A 22110-nucleotide genomic window follows, 5' to 3' on the forward strand; every position below is an offset into this window, starting at 1 on the left:
CCTATTTGCTGAATATCCAAAGTTCCAAACCTTAGCTCGATCTCATTACCACAAACCAAGATTCCTCTTGTTGCTTGTGGCCAATCCAATTATTGCAATCTTTATTTCTATTTTCTTTAATTTGTTGTAATTACTTGTAAAGCAACTACCTTGATGGCCAACTTCTACCTACTAGTAGTAGAGTAATTCTTAAGCTAATCAGCTACCCGACTGAGGTACTTTAGCCTTGTTTGGTAATTAATTAGGTGTTAGTTGGCTTGATTAGCTGTTATAGCTGGCTTGATTAGCTGCTTGTTAGCTTTTTGTGTTAACTGATTGAATTAACGGTTTGTGTTAAGTGCTTGAGAAATTAGTTGTTACTAGTAGGTGTTTAATGTGTAAAATGGCCATTAAAATCGGACATTGACATAAAGTTATTTGTGCTGGTAAGAGTTGTAATTTTAAACAATATTAAGACAAATTAGTTGTCGTATACACTCATTTCTTCAAACCTCTAATGCAAAAACTTCTATATTGAGCTTTTTCAAATTAATTTTCATCCCAAATTTCTTTTCCAAACCTCTCATAACCAAATACTCTCATTAGGTTTTTAAAGTGGTCAAAACGACCTTTAATTATTCACCTCAAATTAAAATCATTTTTTCTCCAAATCGATCTCTCACAACCAAACATCCCCGAATTCATAACAGAAAGATGAAAGTGGAGGCTTGCGAAATTCAGAGTAGAAAATGCAGTGAAGCTCATTACATAATTGTGTTTAATTGTTAATCATAAACGTAGCTAGATAACAAACATTTGTTGACTATAATGGTCTACATTAATAGGATAAAACGACGAAAAATCTGTTTCCTGACAATCATAAGAATTCGTACGTATGTGTAATAATAATAATAATGCATGCCCCACGTCTTATTCCATAGGTTTGTTCATGTTTGTATGTCTATCTATCTTAGTAATCTTGTGAAAGGGAAATAATTATGTCGAAATAACGTCAGTATCCTAGTTAGCAGAATATTACAAGTAACAGAGTTATATTATATGATATAAGATAAAAATCTATTAAACTGAAAGATAAACATATTATTTTTCTGCTATAAATAGAGACATATGCCCACGAATTAATAATTGGAGACTTTGAGATTAATTTGATATGTTCAACAAATCACAATAATTTGTTATTGATCCTTAATTAACATCATTTTTTGGACCTTGAAACCCTCCTAATCAAGACAAACAAACAAAGAACCCTATAGAGAACAAAAAACCCAATCAAAACATAAACATTATTCCATCTTTGCCCTTCATGTAACCCTCTCTTTTCCAACACATCATGCCCCGTCACCATACAACTCTTACTCCCTTCATACCAAACCAAACACTTATTAACAAGACAAGAGTACTCATTTATAAGCAAAGCATCAAGGGCATACTTGTACATTGACAAGTAATGCATGTAAACCCAATACTTAGGCATACTCTCCTTCCCAATAAAGTAGCCGGAAAAGAGGAAGAATCCGGCGAGGATGACCGTCACCAACGAACTTCCGGCGATGTACGTCGGCGCCACCGAGCTAAGGAAAAGGACAAAAGAGTTCGCCATAAGTACAATAACCCATATCACTAGCACAAAGTATCCAAAAGACAGCCACGTGGCACAAAGACCTACTAAAAAATACACCGAAAAAGAGTAAATTATAGAAATGATTAACAAATAAGGAAGGAAAACGATTGTGTTAGCTATAAGGTAAGAAGAAACCCTATAAACCCCACTTGAAGTTTCCCTTAATAAGATTGGTCTTTCATTAATGAAGATTGGTAGGGTTTCGGTTGTGGAAGAAAGAAGAAACGTAAGAGTGAAGGCAAAAAGCCCTAATCTTTTTTGAATCCCTTCTTTGTTATACCCTATATTGATGTAAATTGTACCTAATACAAGACCAACAATGAGTGCTTCCAATGTGTTTGTCAAAAGAAGTTGTTTCGTTCGGTATATAATCTTCCAGAACCTTCTAGAAAGTGTGATGATCTCATGCACACGTGAGCTTTTGTACTTGATCTTTTCCTTTATCTCGATTTTGTTACCGTAATTGTTTGTGTTATTGTGGGTTGGTGATGGAGGGATAGGGAGTTGGTTGAGTATTTCCATGGCGTATTCTAAAGCGTTGAGTTGTGGTGGGACGATGAAGCCATGGAAAGTGAGGTGGTTTTGTAAGGAAGATAAGCTTCCATGGTGTAAGACTTTTCCTTTTGATAGTAAGAGGATTTGATCGATTGTTGAGAGGATTTTGAAGCTTGGTTGGTGGATTGAAACGACGACGGTTCGATGTCGAGATATTGAGATTGATTTTAGGGTTTGCATGACGTTGAAGGCTGAACCGCTGTCGAGACCGGAGGTTGGTTCGTCGAGGAGGAGGATTCCGGGGTCGTGTAATAGGCTTAGTCCGATCGAGACTCGTCTCCTTTCGCCACCGGATAAGCCTTTTTGGCATGAAGTGTTTGATAGATGGCCTAGGCGGAGCTCCGATAAGAGGGTGGTGACAACGGCGGAGATGGAGTTTGAGGAGGAGGTGGGGTGGAGGAGGCGGGCGGTGAAGGTGAAGGTTTCGGAGACGGTGAGGAGGTTGAGACACGCGTCGTGTTGAGGGACGTAGGCGGAGAGTTTACGGTAGGAGGAAGGGGAGATGGGGTGGGAGTTGAGGAAGAGGGTGCCGGAAGTGGGGGATGTTCGAGCGGCAAGGATGTCGAGGAGGGTGGATTTTCCGGCGCCGCTCGGTCCGACGATGGCGAGGATTTGGGAAGGGTAGGCGGTGAGGGAGATGTCTTGGAGAATGTAGGTTGGTGGGGTGGAGGTGCAATCTTTGAAGAGGAAGGTTGGTGTGAAGGATGATGTAGTGGAGTTGTTTGTGGTGGTTTTTGTGTAGGAGATGGAAGTGGCGGTTAGTTTGTAGGTTTTTGGTGGTGGTGGTGGTGGTGGTGATGGTGGCGGAGAAGACGGAGTGGGGCTATGATGTTCCATCATTGAAAGGTAAGGCTTGTATTAATGGGTTGAGAAAATGAGGGAGTTTTACATGTGAGATTGATTTTGATGTGGCCAAGTGGAGTGGAGTGGAGTGGAGTTTCATGTGGTTTTGTAGTACTTGGAATGTGTCGTAGAAAATACCACCTTTTGGAATTGTTTGAGCTACCTAGTTTCATAATCCATCTAACATTTGCCATCAAGAAAATTAAAAAAATCAGAAAATTAAAAACATAAATATAAGGGTCCGTTTGGTATCATTGTTAATTTTCAGTTTAAATTATACGTAGTACGTAGTATGATTTAGGTTGTATTGTAAATTGAAATTTTATTATCAACATAATAGTCAGGTTGACTTTGTAAAGTGTTAATAGGAAACTGTAAACTACTCTTTGCAGTTTTCGATCATATTTTTATTTTTAGTTTTCTAAAAACATAAATCGTAAAAAAAACGATATCGATGAAGTTCATATGTTGTGTTTCATTTATTTCAGCTTATTTTACTTGTTTCATTTGACAAAAAAAAACACTATCATAAAAAAGTGAAATGGTCGAAGAAGAGTAAAATGAGACGGAAGGAGTAACTATCTAATTGTTTTACATGAGAATCATCAGCAGATTAAAAGGTAGTTAGGCTTTGATCCCATCTTAATTATTGGAATACTTAAATAAGTTAAACACAATAGTTAAATAAGTTAAGAATTTATTGATTTAAAAATTTGATTTTATCAGAATGTGATGAGCTAGACAAACAAATGAGAGTCACGGGGTGAGTTGTAAGAAACGATCGAGAGAAAGCAGATTCTTTAAAAATGCATGAGAACAAGAAAACGGACAATCATTATAGCGAGTACAATTCAATTGTACCCAACATTACAATCCACTCATAAATTAGGTTGGTGCCAATTGTTTGTTGGCAATATGTAATTATGTACTCTTACATCCGTTTTAAAATGATTTTTACAATTTTTGTTTTAGTCTGTTTGATAATGTACTTTACACTTTACTTTATTCTATTTTTTTATATGAAAATTTACTACCTTACATTTCTTACTCCACAATATTTACAATTTCCCACCCACGTTCTTTTACTTTATTCAGTTTATTCTTACAATCATCCACCTTTTTTTTTACAAATACTCTCTTACTTTATCCATATTTTATTATATTCAACCAATTTTTCCTTTTTTGTCTTAATATTTGTGCAAATAGTAACCGTAATTTTTTTTGAAACGGAGGTAATATTTGTATAATACAATACAAATTGGACTATTGAACCAAGGTGCGATTTTTTATCAGATGAAACCTAGCGTTATCTAAAGAGTTAATTTATAAGATTTAATTGTAACGTATATGACCTGATATGAACTTATTTGATCTAATAAGATTTATTGTTGCAATTGTATAATTCAGAATTATGTTGTTTTGTGGTTAATTGTAATAGAAGGGCTCTATTAATTCCTAAAGTTTGATGTTCTATATTAATTCTTTATTTTGGTACTAAGATTTAGATTCTTTGTCATGTAAAGGGTATGATTACTTTGTTTCACTATTTAGATGTATGTTCATATTGTATAACCTTAATATTTTAAAATATGAATTTTGTGAATATTTTTTAATCTAATATTTATATTTAGTGGTAGTAATACAATTTAAAGCTTTTATATAATCCCACACGCATCGCGTGCATATAAGACTAGTCTTAATTTATTTGAACTTATTAAACATTTTTTTTCCCCTAAGGTGAAAAATACGCACCTTTAAGAATTAAGATTATAGATGCCTTCAGCAATACAACTAAATAAAAGCATATGGAAGTGTTTTTTTTACATTGGCACAAAAGCATATATATTTCATTTCTAAATTTAAACTTATTTCATATATAACTTAAAATTGCTAATGACGCACATCAAGAGGAGCCAACTTCAGTATTTATCGAGGATTAACGAAAAAACTAGTGTTTGGTCCGAGTGTTGCTCCGGGTTTTACTTTTAGTAGGGTTTACTTTTTGTAAAAATGTACCCATTTTTAAAAGATTGTATTTTACATTTATATGGAAAAAATAACATACATTGTAGCTAGTTAAGATGGTAAGAAATGAAACTTTTATCCATGAGGTTTGATGTTCGATCCTTGCTACATGATTTTTTTTGGTTGTCAACATGCCATGATGCTTATTAGCGGTGACGTGGCGTAATAAGGAGGGGGTATACGTGACACATATACGTTTTCATAAACGTCTTTTAATATATTAGTATAGATTCATTTTAACACAAGCCCACAGAGAGGAGTCGTGGTTTTTTAGGTCAACGGTACTATTGCCTTGTTTCATAAAATAGTAAAGTGAGTAGCTTATTTGTTACAATAATACAATGAGACAAGTATATAAATACTTCTTCTTTTGTGTGTGTGGGGCTAAATATGGGCTTCGTATCATCTTCACTCCCCCCTAATAAGGTTTGGGTTGACCTGATAGGAGTCTTGGGCCTCTTGGCTCATTATGGGTTTAAGGGCCCATCATCTTACATTTAGAGTAATCTATACCCAAGATTACCTCTTTTTTTTTTTAGGGAACTTTTTAAATTATTAGAAGATCCTCAATGAGAAAAATGGGCAAATAGCCTAATACTTCTAAGTTATAATCCTAGATGTATCTAATGTGAATATCATTTATTACTCCGTATTTAGGTGTTTAAAATCACAAGATTTGAGATCAAATCCAGACTGTTACCGTCACTAATCCTCTATAACACTTACTCAAAAAGTATGTAGACAGGTAAAAAAATAACAAAATAGAGATTGAGAACTTGGGGTTTTTTACCGTACAACCAAGGATCTTTCCCAAGCCCGATCCCGACAATTTATGAGCCCAGGGCGAAAAATAATATAGGGGGCCCTAGTATACTGGTCCTTATACTCCGTATTTGATATTAGGTCAGGTCATGCTAATTAAATTTATTAATTCCCTATAAAAATATTAAAAATGATCCTAATTCAACTAAGTAAAGTATGATGACGTGGCATGATTTAATTTGGTTGGGTGGAGTTTTAAGTCAGTTTTGAGTGAGTTTTTTATTTTTAAACCAACCTCCATACTTGATGTAGTCTTTTACACATTATCCGAAGATTCTAGCTCCAAACTAGAGATAATCTCACCCTTATTGAATATTGATACCGAAATTGAATTTTGATGCAATGACCCGTAAGAGCAATTCCAATGGTTACACAATGGACCTGCTCACAAAAAAAAATGAACATGTACTGTGAGCAGGTAGCTCACCATTGGTACAACAATGACATAAGCAGCTATTAAAACCTTGTAACTATTTTGGGCTACGTAGCTCAAAAAAAAAATAGAGCTCAAATTAATAAATTATTTAAATTAAATATTATCGGGAGCTACAAAGTATTGTAGCCCACCAATGTGATAACTTGTAGTTTTTAATCAATTGTAGCTATAAATTTGACGTGACAAACTTAGCTACAACATCTTGTAGCCCACCATTGGAGTTGCTCTAAGGCCATAATTGTTCTAGTCAAAATGGGGTACTGAATTTGGGCCAAACCCCAATTTCTCCAACATACGCAAATACATCTTACGGTACAATTTAATGTTTTTACTTTTCATCGGTTCTAGATGTGCTTAAGGTTTTGATTTTTTTCAAGACCCGAATAAAAAGGCAAGGACTAATGGACTATTAGTGTATCTCTAATGACAAACTACAAGGTACTCCCTCCGTATTTTTTTTAAGAGATACACTTGGCCGGGCACGGGTATTAAGAAGAATAATTGAATGAAATAAAATAATAAAGCAAGTGGGGTTGGATAGATATTTTAATAATTAAATATGTGGGGACTATGTCATTTTGGTGGGTGGATGGTGGGGTGAGTTTATGAAAATGTTTGTTTAATAGGATGGTGGGTGATAGGGTATATTAAATGTATTATTTAATTAGATGGTGGGGTTGATAAGTTACTAAAAATGGCAAGTGTATCTCTTAAATAAATACGGCCGGAAAAGGCAAGTGTATCTCTTAAAAAAATACAGAGGGAGTATTGTACATTGGCTCGGCACATTAGATTCGCAAGTGACAATTTTTTCAAGCCACTAAGTCTTTCAATGGCTGGTTACAAGTTTATGATAGAATTTTGAGGACGCACGCGTAAATTTTGATGGATCTCAATTATATAACAAAATTGTATTTTCATCATTGATTACATTAATAAGAATATATTGTACAACAATTGTACAACAATATTTGCTAAACTCTTGTTTCTACCCTCACTATGTTTTCTGTGGGAGCTCTCTTGATTGGCTCATCTCTAAACTTATGCAAATGCAACATATTTATAGTGGTTGTATTCTAGTTTCTAGATTATTCTATTCTCCTCATTTATCTAGATTTTACTTAGGATAATTAATTAATCGGTTTTTTCATGAAATGCCCCTGAGGTTTGCAATAATGCACCAAATACCCCTGCGCGTTTCAAAATTCATAGAATACCCCTATTTAAACTTAAAGTGCACCAAATACCCTTGGATTTAACGGCCGTTAGTACTCCGTTAGCGTTAATTTACGTTTATGCCCTTATTCACCCAATATTCTACATTTTAACTTTTAAAAAAAAATCTAATGTCTTCTCTCTCATCTCATCTCCTCTGTTCTTCTTAATTACTCGCCCCTCTTCTTCTTCTTCTTCTTCTTCTTCTTCTTCTTCTTCTTCATCGTTTCTCTTCTCTCGCCACCGTCTTCTCCTTCCTTTGCTGCTGCCGCGCTTAGTCCTCTCCTTTCGCCGCCAACCTTCAACCTTCGTCGGCGGAAATGGCGAAAATGGTGGATTCGCAGAACTACCGAGCTTGTATTTCTGAGTAATTTGAGGTGAATTAATGCCAATCCTAATTAACACTTAATGAACCCTAATTAACTCTAAATCCCCTCTCTCCTCTCACCCACCTCTCTCCTCTCACTCGCACATCTCTTTTTCCTGGGTATCAAAATGGTGAACCCAACCACAATTTTTCCTTCTCAAACCATCTTCATCAAAAATCAATTGCTAACTCATATCCCAAATAACCGAACCCAAATTTTCTAGTGAATTGAAATCGTGAATTGAAGTTTGATGAACAAGGGGAGGTTTCTGTTAGGTATGGTGATGATGAATATTATGAACAAAGATGAAATTGAAGATGAAATTGTGGATATGTGGGTTAGGCATGTGCCCATGAACATGAATTCAGTTAGGGTAAGGTGATGATGAAGACAGTAGGACATGAATTCATATTTCTGTTGAAATTGAAGATGCTGAATTCAGATTTCATGTTGCCCCTATTTTCTGGGCTGATTTTTTTTGGAATTCGGGGGTTGGATTCGAAGGACGGAGAACAAAAATTGATAGTGTAGAGAGCATAGAGGGTAGCGCAACAATTAAGAGAGAATATAGAACTAGATTTTCGTTTTTTTTTTTTTTTTTTTGCAGATTTTCGTTCTCGAATTCGTTCTTCAGCATTTATGTTCTTCTCTTTGGTTCGAGGGAGCATATGAAATTAGAGGAGATTTTGGAGCAACATTTGTTTGTGTTTTTCAGATTTTGATTTTCGTTGGTTTTCCTATTTTAGATTTTGGAGCTGAGTTCTTCGTGAGCATAGAATAGCAGCGGCAGTAGCAAGGGGCGAAAAACAACAGAATTTAGGTAGATTAGAGAGAGATTATAGACACTGGAATTCGAATTTGTAGTTTAGATTTTCGATTTTAGGAATTAAACTCTCAAAATTTAATATTCTCTTCTTCAATATTATGGGTTTTGTTCTTCAATTTTCAGATGTATTGTTCTTCAAATTCAATTATTAATGGTATAAGCTGTTTGGGTATTTGGTGCAAAAAACTTTGTAAATAGGTGTATACTATGCAAAAAGTTTATAAATAGGTGTATTTGGTGAATTATAAACATGACTTAACGGAGGACTAACGGAAAGTCATAATAGGGGTATTTGGTGAACAATACGGAAAAAATAGGGGTATTCAATGAATTTTGAAACGCGCAGGGGTATTTGGTGCATTATTGCAAACCTCAGGGGTATTTCATGAAAAAACCGTTAATTAATTATAGACATTTTAGTTACTAGATTTTTCTAGTCTACCTCCTAAATATTTTCTAATATTATTCTAGATTATAAATTACAATCACATATTTCTATATTTTTCTAGATTAATATTTAACAGCTTATTGCATACGGTACTGTATTTAATATTTTCTCCGTTCGCGTCGTTCCTATTTTTTTAAAAAAAATATACATAAAAGGAGTTCATTTCATTTAAAAAATTTAAAAAAAAAAAAAAAAAAAAGCACCCCATTTTCGTCTTCCACTCTTCCTATAAACGGGCCAAAAAGCTACGAGTAGTGGAGTATAAAAGAGTGAAGTGATTTGCATAACACAAAAACAAAACAAAAAAAACCCTATTTTTGGAAATTTTGATGGCAGCTCCGGCTAACACCTATCCTTCTCCTCCTCTTTCCTCCACCACCTCCACCGTCGTTGCCGCCGCTACGACTGATTCTGATGATTCTCTCTCCTGCCTTCGTACCGGATCGTCTCCGTGGACTCAGATCATTCGAGATGAGGAATCTGACTTTATCGCACATCCGACACGGACATCGTTGTCTATGTTGATTCAGATGATTCGAGCTCAGGAATCTGAATTTTCCGCATCTCCGACACGGCGGCCATCGGCTACAGGTGAGATAAGATGTTCATGTCCCCGTTTTCCGGCTGAAAACTCCGACAACGGTGGCAATGCGGGTGGTAAAAAGCCCGTGAGGAATAAGAAGTCTTCTAATGGACCCGCACGTCGAAAAAGGTAGGCCCGGCCCAGTTGTGATGGGCCCTGCCGAAGCTTGGCCTGCTATCTTTGAGTCTACCAAAGCCCTTCCATTAATGTCGGATCGGTTTCTTCCCCTAGGTTTGTTACCATAATTTTGTTTATCAGTAATTAATTGTCTTTTCCGTATTTTATTTGTTCTGTAATCAGGGAATCCACTCAAGATCGCATATTTGAAGTGTTTTAGCTTTAATATAGAGTTAAAATTGGTGCTTTAGTATTGAGTATAATTTTATTTGTTATCGTAAATTACCATTTGTGCTACCTCCGTTTCAAAAAGATCTTTACAGTTACTATTTGCACGGACTCCAATGCAATATTTAACTAATAATATATTCAATTTCGTATGTGAAAAAATTATAAAAGTTTGATATTCTGAAAATACATCACGAGACCAATCTAACAAGATCTTACATGTAACGTTTTGATATATATAATGGTGAGAATTTACGGTCAAAGTTTTTATACTTTGGACACATTTTCCAAAGCGTAAAGAACTTTTTGAAACGGATGTAGTATAAGTTAGTGGATAATTTCGCACTACCAGACTTTGTATCTTTAATGATAACTTAATAATCACGGGTAAAAAATCCCGTCTCAAAAGCTTAAGCCAAAGGTTTTTGCGACGGACCTAACAACCAATTAAACAACCGTCGCACATGTCTTTTACGATGTTAATAACGGAATTTTTCATTAATGACGGCTCCTTTTATGACGGGGTTCGCGACATAAAATTCTGTCATCAATCAACGATTATTGACGTTTAGCGACGGGATTTCCTGTCGATAATGATACAATTTCTTGTAGTTTTCCTTCCATGGACAAAGAAAGCATTTCTAACCTTAAAAGAGGGCATTTTGTGTTTTCGGGTATGTGTTTTTTATGAATGAAGGAGAAATTGTATTGCATGGTGGTGCTGGATATGGGGACTTAATTGGTTTTTATATCGACGAACAAAACATGTTGTATCTTTGTGGTGTAATTGTGTAAAGTACTTTAATATAGGTAGTGGGAAATGTGTAAGGGGTGGGGAGAGGAAGTATTTTCGGATATCAGATATGTGCTTGCAAATACATATCATAGCAAAAGACAAAATAGGAAAACGGACAAAAAAGAAATTAAATGGTACTTTTTAAAATAAAAATGGTACTTTTTTTAACAGAATGGTACTATTTTTTACAGAATGGTACTTTTTTTTACAGAATGGTACTTCCTATTTTGTCTTTTAGCTATTTGTCTTTTAGCTGATATGTGTGTTTCCACACATATCTGATATGCGAAAAAACAACCCCGGGGTGGGGAGTGGTGAGAGGGGAGTGTGGATTTTTAAATGATTTTTTGTAGGGAGTAGGGGTGTAGGTGGGGTAATAGGTAAGTGTGAGAAATAATATAATATTGATAAATATTTCCATTTATAGAAGCGGTGCAAATATTAAGGGACGGCCCGAAAAAAAAAGCGGTGCGAGTATTAAGGGACGGATGGAGTACGAATGAAGGTTGTAGAAGAAAAATACGGAAACTATATTGTATGTTTGTCCATATTGGTGATGGTTATCATCGTTATAATTTTGTTATTGTGAGAAGTGAATATATCCCTGATTATCATTCATTGTGTGATGCCAATATATACACAGCATCAGTTACAAATTAGCGTACAAATTAACGTTAGACTAGGCTAACTTTATGGAATATAGTGCTAGAAATTAGGAAGCTAATTTTACAGAATATTTATAAAATTAATATTTACATATTCTATTAGTTATGTCTCATTCAATAACAACCACCAGAGAATACAATCGGTGTATATATATATATGGAAGACTTTTCAATGGCTACTATAAAATGGTAGCCACCATAATATATTGAATCTCAACCTTTTATTATTGTTGACTCATATAAACCATTGATTATGATGACTTTTTATTAATAAAAATAACAAAAAAATAAAAATAACAAAAAAATAGAAAAATAGAAAATCACCAAATTATCTTCCCACGTTCACTTTTATTTTACTTTTTTGGTATTTTCTTATTCTTGGAGATCATGAAATTCCTGATAAACGCCCATTGTCTCATCATTTACCAAAAACATCAACGAATACTCCATACATCTATTTCCAGTTTTTTTCATCTAACTCAAAACCATATACTTAGCAAATTAAAATCTGAATATTCGTTGGAAATTTAAAATTTCAAGTAAATTGAAATATGAATCTCTTTGGGAATTCGAAATTAAAATAAGTCCTTAAATCAGAGGTAAGATAAGAGGTGAGATTTCAGTTATTTAAATTAGAGGAGAAAGAATTAGGGTTGATCGAATAAAATGGTAATTGTGACGTCGTTTAGATACTTAAAGCACTGATTGGCAAATATTAGCAACTGTGAAGAGCATAAAAAGGGATGACAATGGGGAAAAAAAGTAGCGGGCAAGTAGGGATTTTATTTTTAGATAGAAACTGCTCTAAGATCGTGGGTGAAAGAAAGTAGGGTATATTTAATGTATTTATTTTATTGAAAAATAATTTAAATTAATTATAATAGTTTATAATAAATTAAAAGTCAGCCTAAATAATGGTTTAGATGGATCAACTTTTTTCAATGGTTCAGATTAAATACATTATGGTGGCTACCATTTTAATGTAGCTATTGTAAAATCTTCTATATTTATAACTAAAATAAGTTTTGATAAATTAACCGCCTAACATATACTATAATGGTGAGAATTTACAGTCAAAACTCTCTGTAACGGAGGTAGCAGTTATTATTTTTGAACAAACTTATAATTAACTAAAACTCATAAAATATTAACTAATTGATCTCAATGCTTAACTAATCAGTTTCATTGTTTAACTAATTGGTTCAATGTTTAACTAATTGGTTCAATGTTTAACTAATGGGTTCGGTTGCATAACTAATTGGTTTCATTGCTTAACTAATTGAATTTCATATTTAACAAATTGGTTTTATTAGGCCGTCTTTCTTAAAAGTTTGTAATTAAAAAGGGACACGGAATAATTTTCTTTAGATACTAATCCTTTATTGATACAAATAACCAAAAAGTATTACGTTGTATATTAGGCGTAATCTAATGTGGAGGGAAGAACTTGATCATACCTATTGTCCCACTTTGGAAGAGGGAAAGAATAAAAACATATACGTTTGGTGGGCTACGCTAGATATTCAATTCTTATAGAAGGGAACTTATCCACATTAGGTTTGTATGTGGTCAAAACTCTTCTCTGACATGGGCTTGGCCCAATTAAATTTACTCCATATCACCTAATTTTACATCAACATGCATGTATGTTGCTTATCGTAAATCGTAATTGTCTTTGATTATGTAAACTATCAAGCGTCAATACAATATTATTCTTTAATACTCCGTACAACACTAGTAAATGGATGAACCTGCTTACAAATTATTAAACTAATAATGTCGATTATGATCCAAAACTATGATATCAAGAGTAAAATGAGACGGAGGAAGTAACGGTAACTCTATCTCCATGCATCTATACAATTGTTTTACATGAGCAGATTAAAAGGTAGTTAGGCTTTGATCCAATCTTAATTATTTGAATACTTAAATAAGTTAAACACAATAGTTAAATAAGTTAAGAATTATTGATTTAAAATTTTGATTTTATCAGAATGGGATGAGCCGAGTACGTACGATTCAGTTGTACCCAACATTTCAATCCACTCATAAAGTCATACTACCTCCGTTTCAGAAAGTATTTTACAGTCACTATTTGCACAGACTCCAATGCAATATGTAACTACTAATATATCTAATTTCGTATGTGGAAAAATTATAAAAAGTTGATATTCTGAAAATACATAACGAAACTAATCTAACAAAAATCATATATGTAACGTTTTGATGTATATTATATTGAGAATTTACGGTCAAAGTTTTCATACGTTGGGCACATATTCCAAAGCGTAAAGAACTTTCAGAAACAGAGGTAGTAATTCATAAACTAGGTTGGTGGCAATAATTTTTTGTGGATTTGAATAAGTCATAAGAGCAATAGTGACTATTGTTTGTTGGTAATATGTTCTTTAATACAAATTGGACATTTGAACTAGCTGTATAATATGGGGTATTACTCGGTAGCCTGGAAAATTAGAATACAGATGAAAAATACTATGCCTTAAACATGACATAAGTTGTTGGCTCGTGTTATGCCTAGGATAGTAAAAGAAAATAGATCAATTAGATTATTATATAACTTAATTGCTTTGAATCTAATTTAATTCAATTTGTTAGATTATAATATATGTTGCTTTGTGTATGCTTTAATAAATTTGATTATGTAAAGATTAATAGCTCCTAATTATATTAATTTGAGGTAATATACTTTTAAACGCAAAGGAAACAATAAAATGAGTTGTGGCATAATGACGCGATTATACAGATGCAGGGGCATAAGTTCGAAACGTTTGCCCAACTTTTTTTTCCAACAATATAATAAAAGAGGTATGATCAAGAAATTACATAAGATGATAAAGCGCCATGTCAATGATGAATAGTAAGCGGCATGTAGTGAGATGACATTTCTTAACAAAAAAACTTAACAATACCACAAAAGCGTGTAACAGTTACTTAAAATTATTAACGAAGTCCTTAATTTAATGACAAAGACTGAGAATTTGTGTACAATAAGACACATATATAAACCCTTTTTGCCCATTTGTAATTGGACAAAGTTAAGGACCCGGCAATGTCACATTCGGAAGAGCCCCTTCAGAGTTTATCAAGGATTAACAAAAAAGTACATTTTGACACAAGCCCACAGAGAAGAGTCGTGGTTCTTTAGATCCACAGTAAGTCGAGTAAAGCCCTGTTTCATCAAAATAATAGAGTAAATTATTTGATACCATCATATACTACCTCCGTTTCAAAATTATCTTTATACTTTTCGTTTTAATCCGTTTTATAATGTTCTTTACACTTTGCTTTATTCTATCTTTATGCATAAAAATTTACTATCTTAACCCCCTCTTACCCTATAACATTTACAAATTTTCACTTACTTTCTCTTACTTTATTCATTTTTTCTTACACGCACTCACCTTTTTAACCATCTACCATACTTTATTATATCCAACCACCTTTTTACACATTTTATCTTTTTTATCTTAATATTTGTGTAAATAGTACTCCCTCCGTATTTTTTTAAGAGATACACTTGCCTTTTTCGGCCGTATTTTTTTAAGAGATACACTTGCCATTTTTGGTAACTTATCAACCCCACCACCTAATTAAATAATATATCTACTACACTTTATGACCCACCATCCAATTAAAAAATAATTTTACAACTACACCCACCCCACCCCCACCTCCACTTGTTCAAAAGGACATGGTCCCCAATGTACTTATTTATTAAAATATCTACCCCAACCCCACTTCTTTTATTTTTCTTAAGACCCGTGCCCAACCAAGTGTATCTCTTAAAAAAATACGGAAGGAATAACTGTAAAGATTACTTTGAAACGGAGGTAGTACTCTACAAGTACTTTGCATTTTGTGTGTGGTAAATATGGGCTTAGTCTGAGACACTTTGGGAAGGAAATCCTCTTTCCTTCTCCTCCCCACTAATAACTAATAAGGTTCGAGTTGACTTGATGGGGTTCTTGACTCGTTATGGGTTTTAGGACCCACTAATAAGGTTTAAGTTGACCTGATAGGAGCCCTGGCCCATTATTGATTTTAGGGCCCATCATCTTACACTCAAGAGTAAGTTATACCCACGTGTTTACTCCTTAAATATTTCGAAGATTCTCAATGAGAAAATTGGGCTAACACTTCTAAATTTAGATATACCTATTGTGAAGGTCAATTTTTTGTTGTTTAAAATTTCGAGATTCGAGATCGAGTCTAGTGTGCTACTGGTTGGCAATCCCTGATCCGACCTGATAATCCGACTCGAACCCGGCCTGAAGTTATTAAGAGAAACCCAACCCCGACCTGAACCCAATCTGAATGACCTGAAATTGACCTGATTTGACCCATTTAGCATATTTGGTAGTAATATTAAGTTTTACAATATTACTGATATTTTTTGACACAACCCGAAATCAACCCGAAACCAAACCCAAACATAACCCATTGATACGAATTGTCACCCCTACAATGCCTACCAATACTAATCCTTTGTAACACTTACTCAAAAGTCTAAATATATCCAAGTACAAAAATAACAAAACATACGTCGAGAAGTTAGGATTTTTCGCCGTATAAGTTTATAACCAAGGCTATTTTCTTAGCTATTTTCTCAAATGAGCACGAAAAAATAGCCTTAAATGTACTCTATAAGATACAACCGGTTGTACCTACAAAATTATAAAATAAAAAAAGCTTAGGAAAATGAGGAAGACTTAGGAAGTGAGTGTAGTGACTTACCCAGGTAGATCGCATTTTATGGCGGGTAGTGAAAGTAAAATACGAAATCCGTCTAATGGGACAAGTTGTGATACTGCAAAGGGGAAATGGTCCTCCGTGTGATATTTCAGTCGATGTTCGATTGGGTTGAACCTCTTCGAGGCTCGTCTCGATCATGATCCCTGTGGCTTCTGAGATATCCACCCCTACGACAAAGTTTTAAACTCCACGTTCAATTAGTGGTGAACCCGAAAAATATAGGTAGTGATGAGTTGGACATGTAGGGTTACTATTTAAAATTTAATGAAAATTTAACTGAAATGAAGTATTTTTTTTTAAAAAAATGAAAAATTAACTAATTTTGGTAATTTTTGTTGGCAAGTGGGGTGGCATGACCCCACTTGAACTCCCTCCCTACTCCACATGCATTCAATAACAACCACATGGGACATAAAGAGTATCGTTATATATATAGGTGATGTTTGGTTGTACTTAGGAAGTTATATTTCCCTTGTATTTGCAATTCTCATGTATTTTGACTTCAATTCCTAGGAATTGAGTATTCTTGTTTGGTTGAACATAAAAAGTTAGAATTCCCATGGGAAGTTCTACTTACTTAGGGAGGACTAGGTAAGCCACTTCCCCCATTTGGGGGGGAAATACAACTTCCCATGAAGTTTCACTTCCTATACACATGTCAACCAAACAACCTCTTTGCTCTTCACTTCCTAGGAAATCAAACTTCCCATATATTAGAGTGTCAAGCAAACTAGCCCATAGTAGTATAAGTGTATAACTCTTTTAATACAAAAGAGCCAGAAATCGATAAGATTACATGTGAAGACCCGGAATGTAAAATCAACATCTTGACCAGCTTTTGGTGTATAAGGCGTTGTGTCTACTTGTTGAATATTGATATCGAAATTGGATTTTGAGCCTGCAACAATTAAGAATTTACATGAATTTCATACAAACAAAAACTACGTAATAATAGTGCTCATGACATTGACTTCGATGTCTAAAACACTCCCTATGTTTCAGAATAACCGACACATTTCACCTTTGCACATATGTTAGTATAATAGTTCGGCCATTAATATGCGTAAAGAAATGTAAAAATTATAAATAATAATAATAATAATAAATTATGTAAGTATATCTTAATAGCTATTTAACAACATTTCACCTAATAACTTTTATTTGTAATATGTTAGTAAAAAACTATATAATAAAACTTAAAAAGTTAAATGTGTCCGTTATTCTGAAACAAAAAAAAAAGTATGAGAATAGAAGATGGAAATATTTGTTCGTTGATTAAAGTATGTAACACACTTTTTCGAGTTTAATATGTAGAAAATTAACTTACTACAAACTTCCATGGTTGGTCTTATAGCTTGAATGGAAGGAACAAAAAACAAGCAAAAACATAACAAAAGGACGGATCGTTTGAGCTTGAATGAAGCTTCATTATATAACAATCTAACATCCATAATCAAGATTAGTGTAAAAAATAGGAAAAAGAGAGAAAAGTTGTGTATGGAAAAAGAAGAAGATGCCAATTGGTGGTGTTGGGAGTTGATCTGATCTTGAGTTCTACAATATTTATAGAATTTAATTCCACTTGTTAGTTTAGTAAATTAGTAATGCTTGGAAACTTAATTGTTAGTTGACTTTTTGTTTTGGATAGAAATGGTAAGTTGACTTTAAGATGATTTAGAGTTGATTATATTCATATTGTATACTCTTATCTAATGGAAATTTTTATTTCTTCTAAGAAAATTCACATTATTATTGATCAAGATGCAAGTCTACGAAAGTATGAATGTAATCAATGGTCATCTACATTCTCATCTTAATCCTAAAATTAAGCACTAATTTTTAAATGGATTTAGTCCACACTAAATTTATTGTGGACCATGCTTAAAAAATAAGTATCAACAACATGATTTTAATTTATTTTAACGTGTTTTTTAGAATTATTATGAAAAACATATCAAATTGGTATCTTTAGTAAATGTTGTGCTTGAATAATGTGATTTTAAGTCATGGATCTATTTTAAAATTATAGGGTTCAAAAAATGGTTACTATATCCATGAAAATCAGTGTTTAATTTATTATAGTCATTATGTAAACAATAAATGTCACTATGTATGTAAAAGAGTGTTAGAGTAAATTATTGTCTTTAGGCTACAATAATATTATGGTGGAATAGGTCCATACAAGAATAATCCAACATTAAAAAAAATACAAAATAATCTTTACAAAAATATCATCAGATTGATAAAGGCCTGTTCAAGAAATCATTTCATGAAATCATTTACTTGTATATTTTTAATACAAGTGCGCTACATGCTTGCATCATGTTGATATATAGAGTAGTGTATTTTATTTTTTATTTGATAAAATTGATAGACAAGTTGACTTAGTCATGTTCTAGGCTTATAATTCTCTTTTGGCTGCAAAATTTTTAAATGGGGTCAAACCCTAAGCTAAAACTAAAAAGTCGTGGGTGAGACATGCCTATTTATGCTCCATTGTGTGCTATTTCGTCTCGACCATGATCCTGTGGCTTCTGAGAAACCCACAACTACGACAAGGTATGAAACGTCTCATTCAATAACAACCACATGATCATCTGGGACAAAGAGAATACAATCGGTGTGTAAGACGAGATAAGGTTATTGTTAAGAGTCTTAAGACGCAGAATATAAAATCAACATATTAACCTGCAATCAGTATATAAGGTGTTGTGTCTACTCGTTGAATATTGATATCGAAATTGAAATTGTATTTTGAGCCTGCGTTAATTAACAGTTTTACTTGAATTTCACATACATACAAAAAGTACGTGGCAATGCGGGTGGTAAAAAGCCCGTGCGGAATAAGAAGCCTTCTAAATTGACCCGTCGACAAAGGTAGGCCTGGCCCAGTTGTGATGGGCCCTGCCGAAGCTTGGCCTGCTCTCTTTGAGTCTACCAAAGCTTCCACTAATGTCGGATCGGTTTCTTCCCCCTTGGTTTGTTACCCTATTTTGTTTATCAGTAATTAATTACTTTTGTCGGTACTTTCTTTGTTATGTAGATCAGGGAATCCATTCAAGATTTCTTTTTTAAAAATAAAATAAAATTATTGCGCATATTTTAAATGTTTTAGGTTTAATAAAGAGTTAAAATTGGGGATTAGTATTGAGTATAATGTTATTGTAAATTACCATATGTATAATTGTATTTCAACCTATGACGACCGCTTTTATGACGGGTTAGCGATATGAAATCCAATCATTAATTAATAACGGTATCTTAAGCTGATGGTTGAAGTCCCTAGATTAGTTTTATAATCTATCACGCATCCTCACATGAAAGCCTCTTGGGCTTGAAGTGTGGATGCAGCATATGCCTCCTCATACCTAGCGCGAAATATTCCACTTTGAAATGAGGGGTGGATGAGATTCAAACCCGTGACCTTTGCGTCACATTGGCTCTGATACCATGTCAAAGAGCCAACTCAACCAAAAACTTAAACTGATGGTTGAAGCCCCAAGATTAGTTTTATACTCTATCAAAAACATGTTGTATTTTTATAGTGTAGAGTACTTTGGATAGATTTTAAAATGCTACGAATGAAGGTTGGAGAAGAAAAATACGGAAACTATATTGTATGTTTGTCCATGTTGGTGATGGTTGTCATCGTTATAATTTTGTAATGTCTCATTCAATAACAACCACCAGGTCATATGGGACAAAGATAATACAATCGGTATATAAGGCGATATAAAGTTATTGTTAAGGCTCGGAATGTAAAAGCAACATCTTGACCTACAATCGGTGTGCAAGACGTTGTGTCTACTCGTTAAATATTGATCTGATCTTTGAGCCTACATCCTCATAAAAGTACGTAATTCGTATAATATATAAAAGAAATTGATTTACTTGTTCAAGTTCTTATAATATAAGTTCAAGTTCAAATAATATAAGTTCATTAAAAATAAGGGTTGATCAAATATAATTTATAACTAAAATAAGTTCAAATAAGATAAGTTCGTGAAAATCAGGTGAATTAAACGCACTTTTAAAACCCCAGATAAGGAAAGCTATCATTAAAGTTGTTATTTTTTGGGTTTATTTGGCAAAACTTATTACAAACTTCCATGATTGAACTTATAGCTTGAATGGTAGAAACAAAACACAAGAAAAAGCAGAATAATACAAGGGTGGCTCATTTGAGCTTGCATGGAGCTTCATTATGAATTAAGCTAACAACCGTGATCGAGATTAGTGTATTACTAGCTAGTAGTATAGTACCAGTGCGATGCACGGTTTATAAATTATACTCCGTAACAAATTATTTTACATAGATTTAAACTGCATAGGATATTTTAAAGAGTAAGAGTGAACATTTTTACATTAACATATTAATCACTATTTGTTGTAATGTTGATTACCGATTAAATACGGACTCTCAAAATATTGGGAAAGAGATTCGAATAAAGTTTTCCCCCTGATGTTTCTCTTATTGTATCCCATTGTCTCAGATGGCTTAATTCACGAAGAGGGGTCAAATGTTTTTCACGAACATATGGTCCCTCCGATTCTAGGTGTTTGGATAGTCTATTTGGAATATTCAAAGATTTCACCCATAATGAAATTTACTACTCTATAGATAAATGTACGGAGTATATTGCTAAATATATTTATGTTGGGTCTTGTTTGACTCGTCATTAAATTAATATTTTTTCAAAATTGGCACTACTATGTATATCACACAAATTCTATGAATAAATAGATTATATCAAGAAATGTTCTATGTCCTTTTTAGTAATTGATGTTTTTTTATATAAAAAAAAGGAATAAACTAAGTGACATTTCCTCCATTTTTTTTAAATTTTTTTACGTATTTCTTTTTATTTGCAACATTATTTCTGAACACACAATTCAAGGAGACATATAAAGAATTAAAGGGACCATTTAATTAACTTAAATTAAACCTAAATCACACAACCTGCTTTTTTATTGGACCTTGATTTTTACTATTCATTTATCCTTTTTTTTTTTATCATTGTTTAATTGTGTGTCATGTATATATGTTACATTAAAAAAAAAAATGAAAGTACAAGATAAATAGATATTCTCATTTTCTCTCATTTCTCATGTTAGGTATAAAATTCGATTATCAAATTGTCCCATCATCTACCACGATAATCATAACCCATTTTTATCATCTACTCGATCCACTACATACCTACATACCTTACCCACCAAAGATTCACCTTACCCAATTTTTTTTTAAATATAAGTAGAAATTACTATATACTCCCCCCGTTCTAGAATATTCACACTGTTTTGACTGGACACGTTTGCCAATATACAACTTTGACCACCAATATCTTTAGCTATATATTATAAAAACTTATAAAATATTTATATTTTGAAAATATATATTAAGATAAAGCCAACAATATATCAAAAGGTCTTGCGCGCACAAGGTGTACAATAAATTTATTGTACACCAAGATAACTTTAACCCTTTTCTTTGTAACTTTAACCTAGTTTTGATTAACTTTTATATTAGTAAAAAAAAATTGATAGATAAATATTTTAAAGGGTTAAATGATTAATTTTATACATTATTAGTGATTTTGAAGAAATAAGTTTTACTAAAATGAAAAATTTATCACTTAAAAATAGATAACTTTTACATATATAAGCTTAACTTTTAAGCATTTTAGGTTAACTTTTACTTCGGTGTACATATATATACTAACATTTGTTTCATATACTAGAAATAAAATAGGGTCAAAATAAAATATGTGAATAGTGTAAAAATTCAA

The 22110-nt window shown here is 33.1% G+C and overlaps 2 protein-coding genes across 2 annotated transcripts; both read right to left on the bottom strand.

The window, feature by feature from the left end:
• Nucleotides 1–1108: 1108 nt before the first annotated feature.
• On the bottom strand, nt 1109–3163 carry LOC110779598 (ABC transporter G family member 8). Its single transcript, XM_056838358.1, has one exon. It carries the CDS (start codon nt 3014–3016, stop codon nt 1196–1198), a length of 1821 nt encoding a protein of 606 aa, XP_056694336.1. The 5' UTR covers nt 3017–3163; the 3' UTR covers nt 1109–1195.
• An 11254-nt stretch (nt 3164–14417) lies between these two features.
• Nucleotides 14418–17876, bottom strand: LOC110779606 (uncharacterized). Its single transcript, XM_021984098.2, has 4 exons — nt 17649–17876; nt 17118–17219; nt 16304–16488; nt 14418–14738 (listed from the first exon to the last, which is right to left on the bottom strand). The coding sequence occupies exons 1-4, from the start codon at nt 17770–17772 to the stop codon at nt 14652–14654; spliced, it is 498 nt and encodes a 165-aa protein (XP_021839790.1). The 5' UTR covers nt 17773–17876; the 3' UTR covers nt 14418–14651.
• Between the last annotated feature and the right edge of the window lie 4234 nt (nt 17877–22110).

This window comes from Spinacia oleracea, chromosome 3, assembly GCF_020520425.1.
Source record: "Spinacia oleracea cultivar Varoflay chromosome 3, BTI_SOV_V1, whole genome shotgun sequence".
In the NCBI taxonomy this organism is placed as follows: Eukaryota; Viridiplantae; Streptophyta; class Magnoliopsida; order Caryophyllales; family Amaranthaceae; genus Spinacia; species Spinacia oleracea.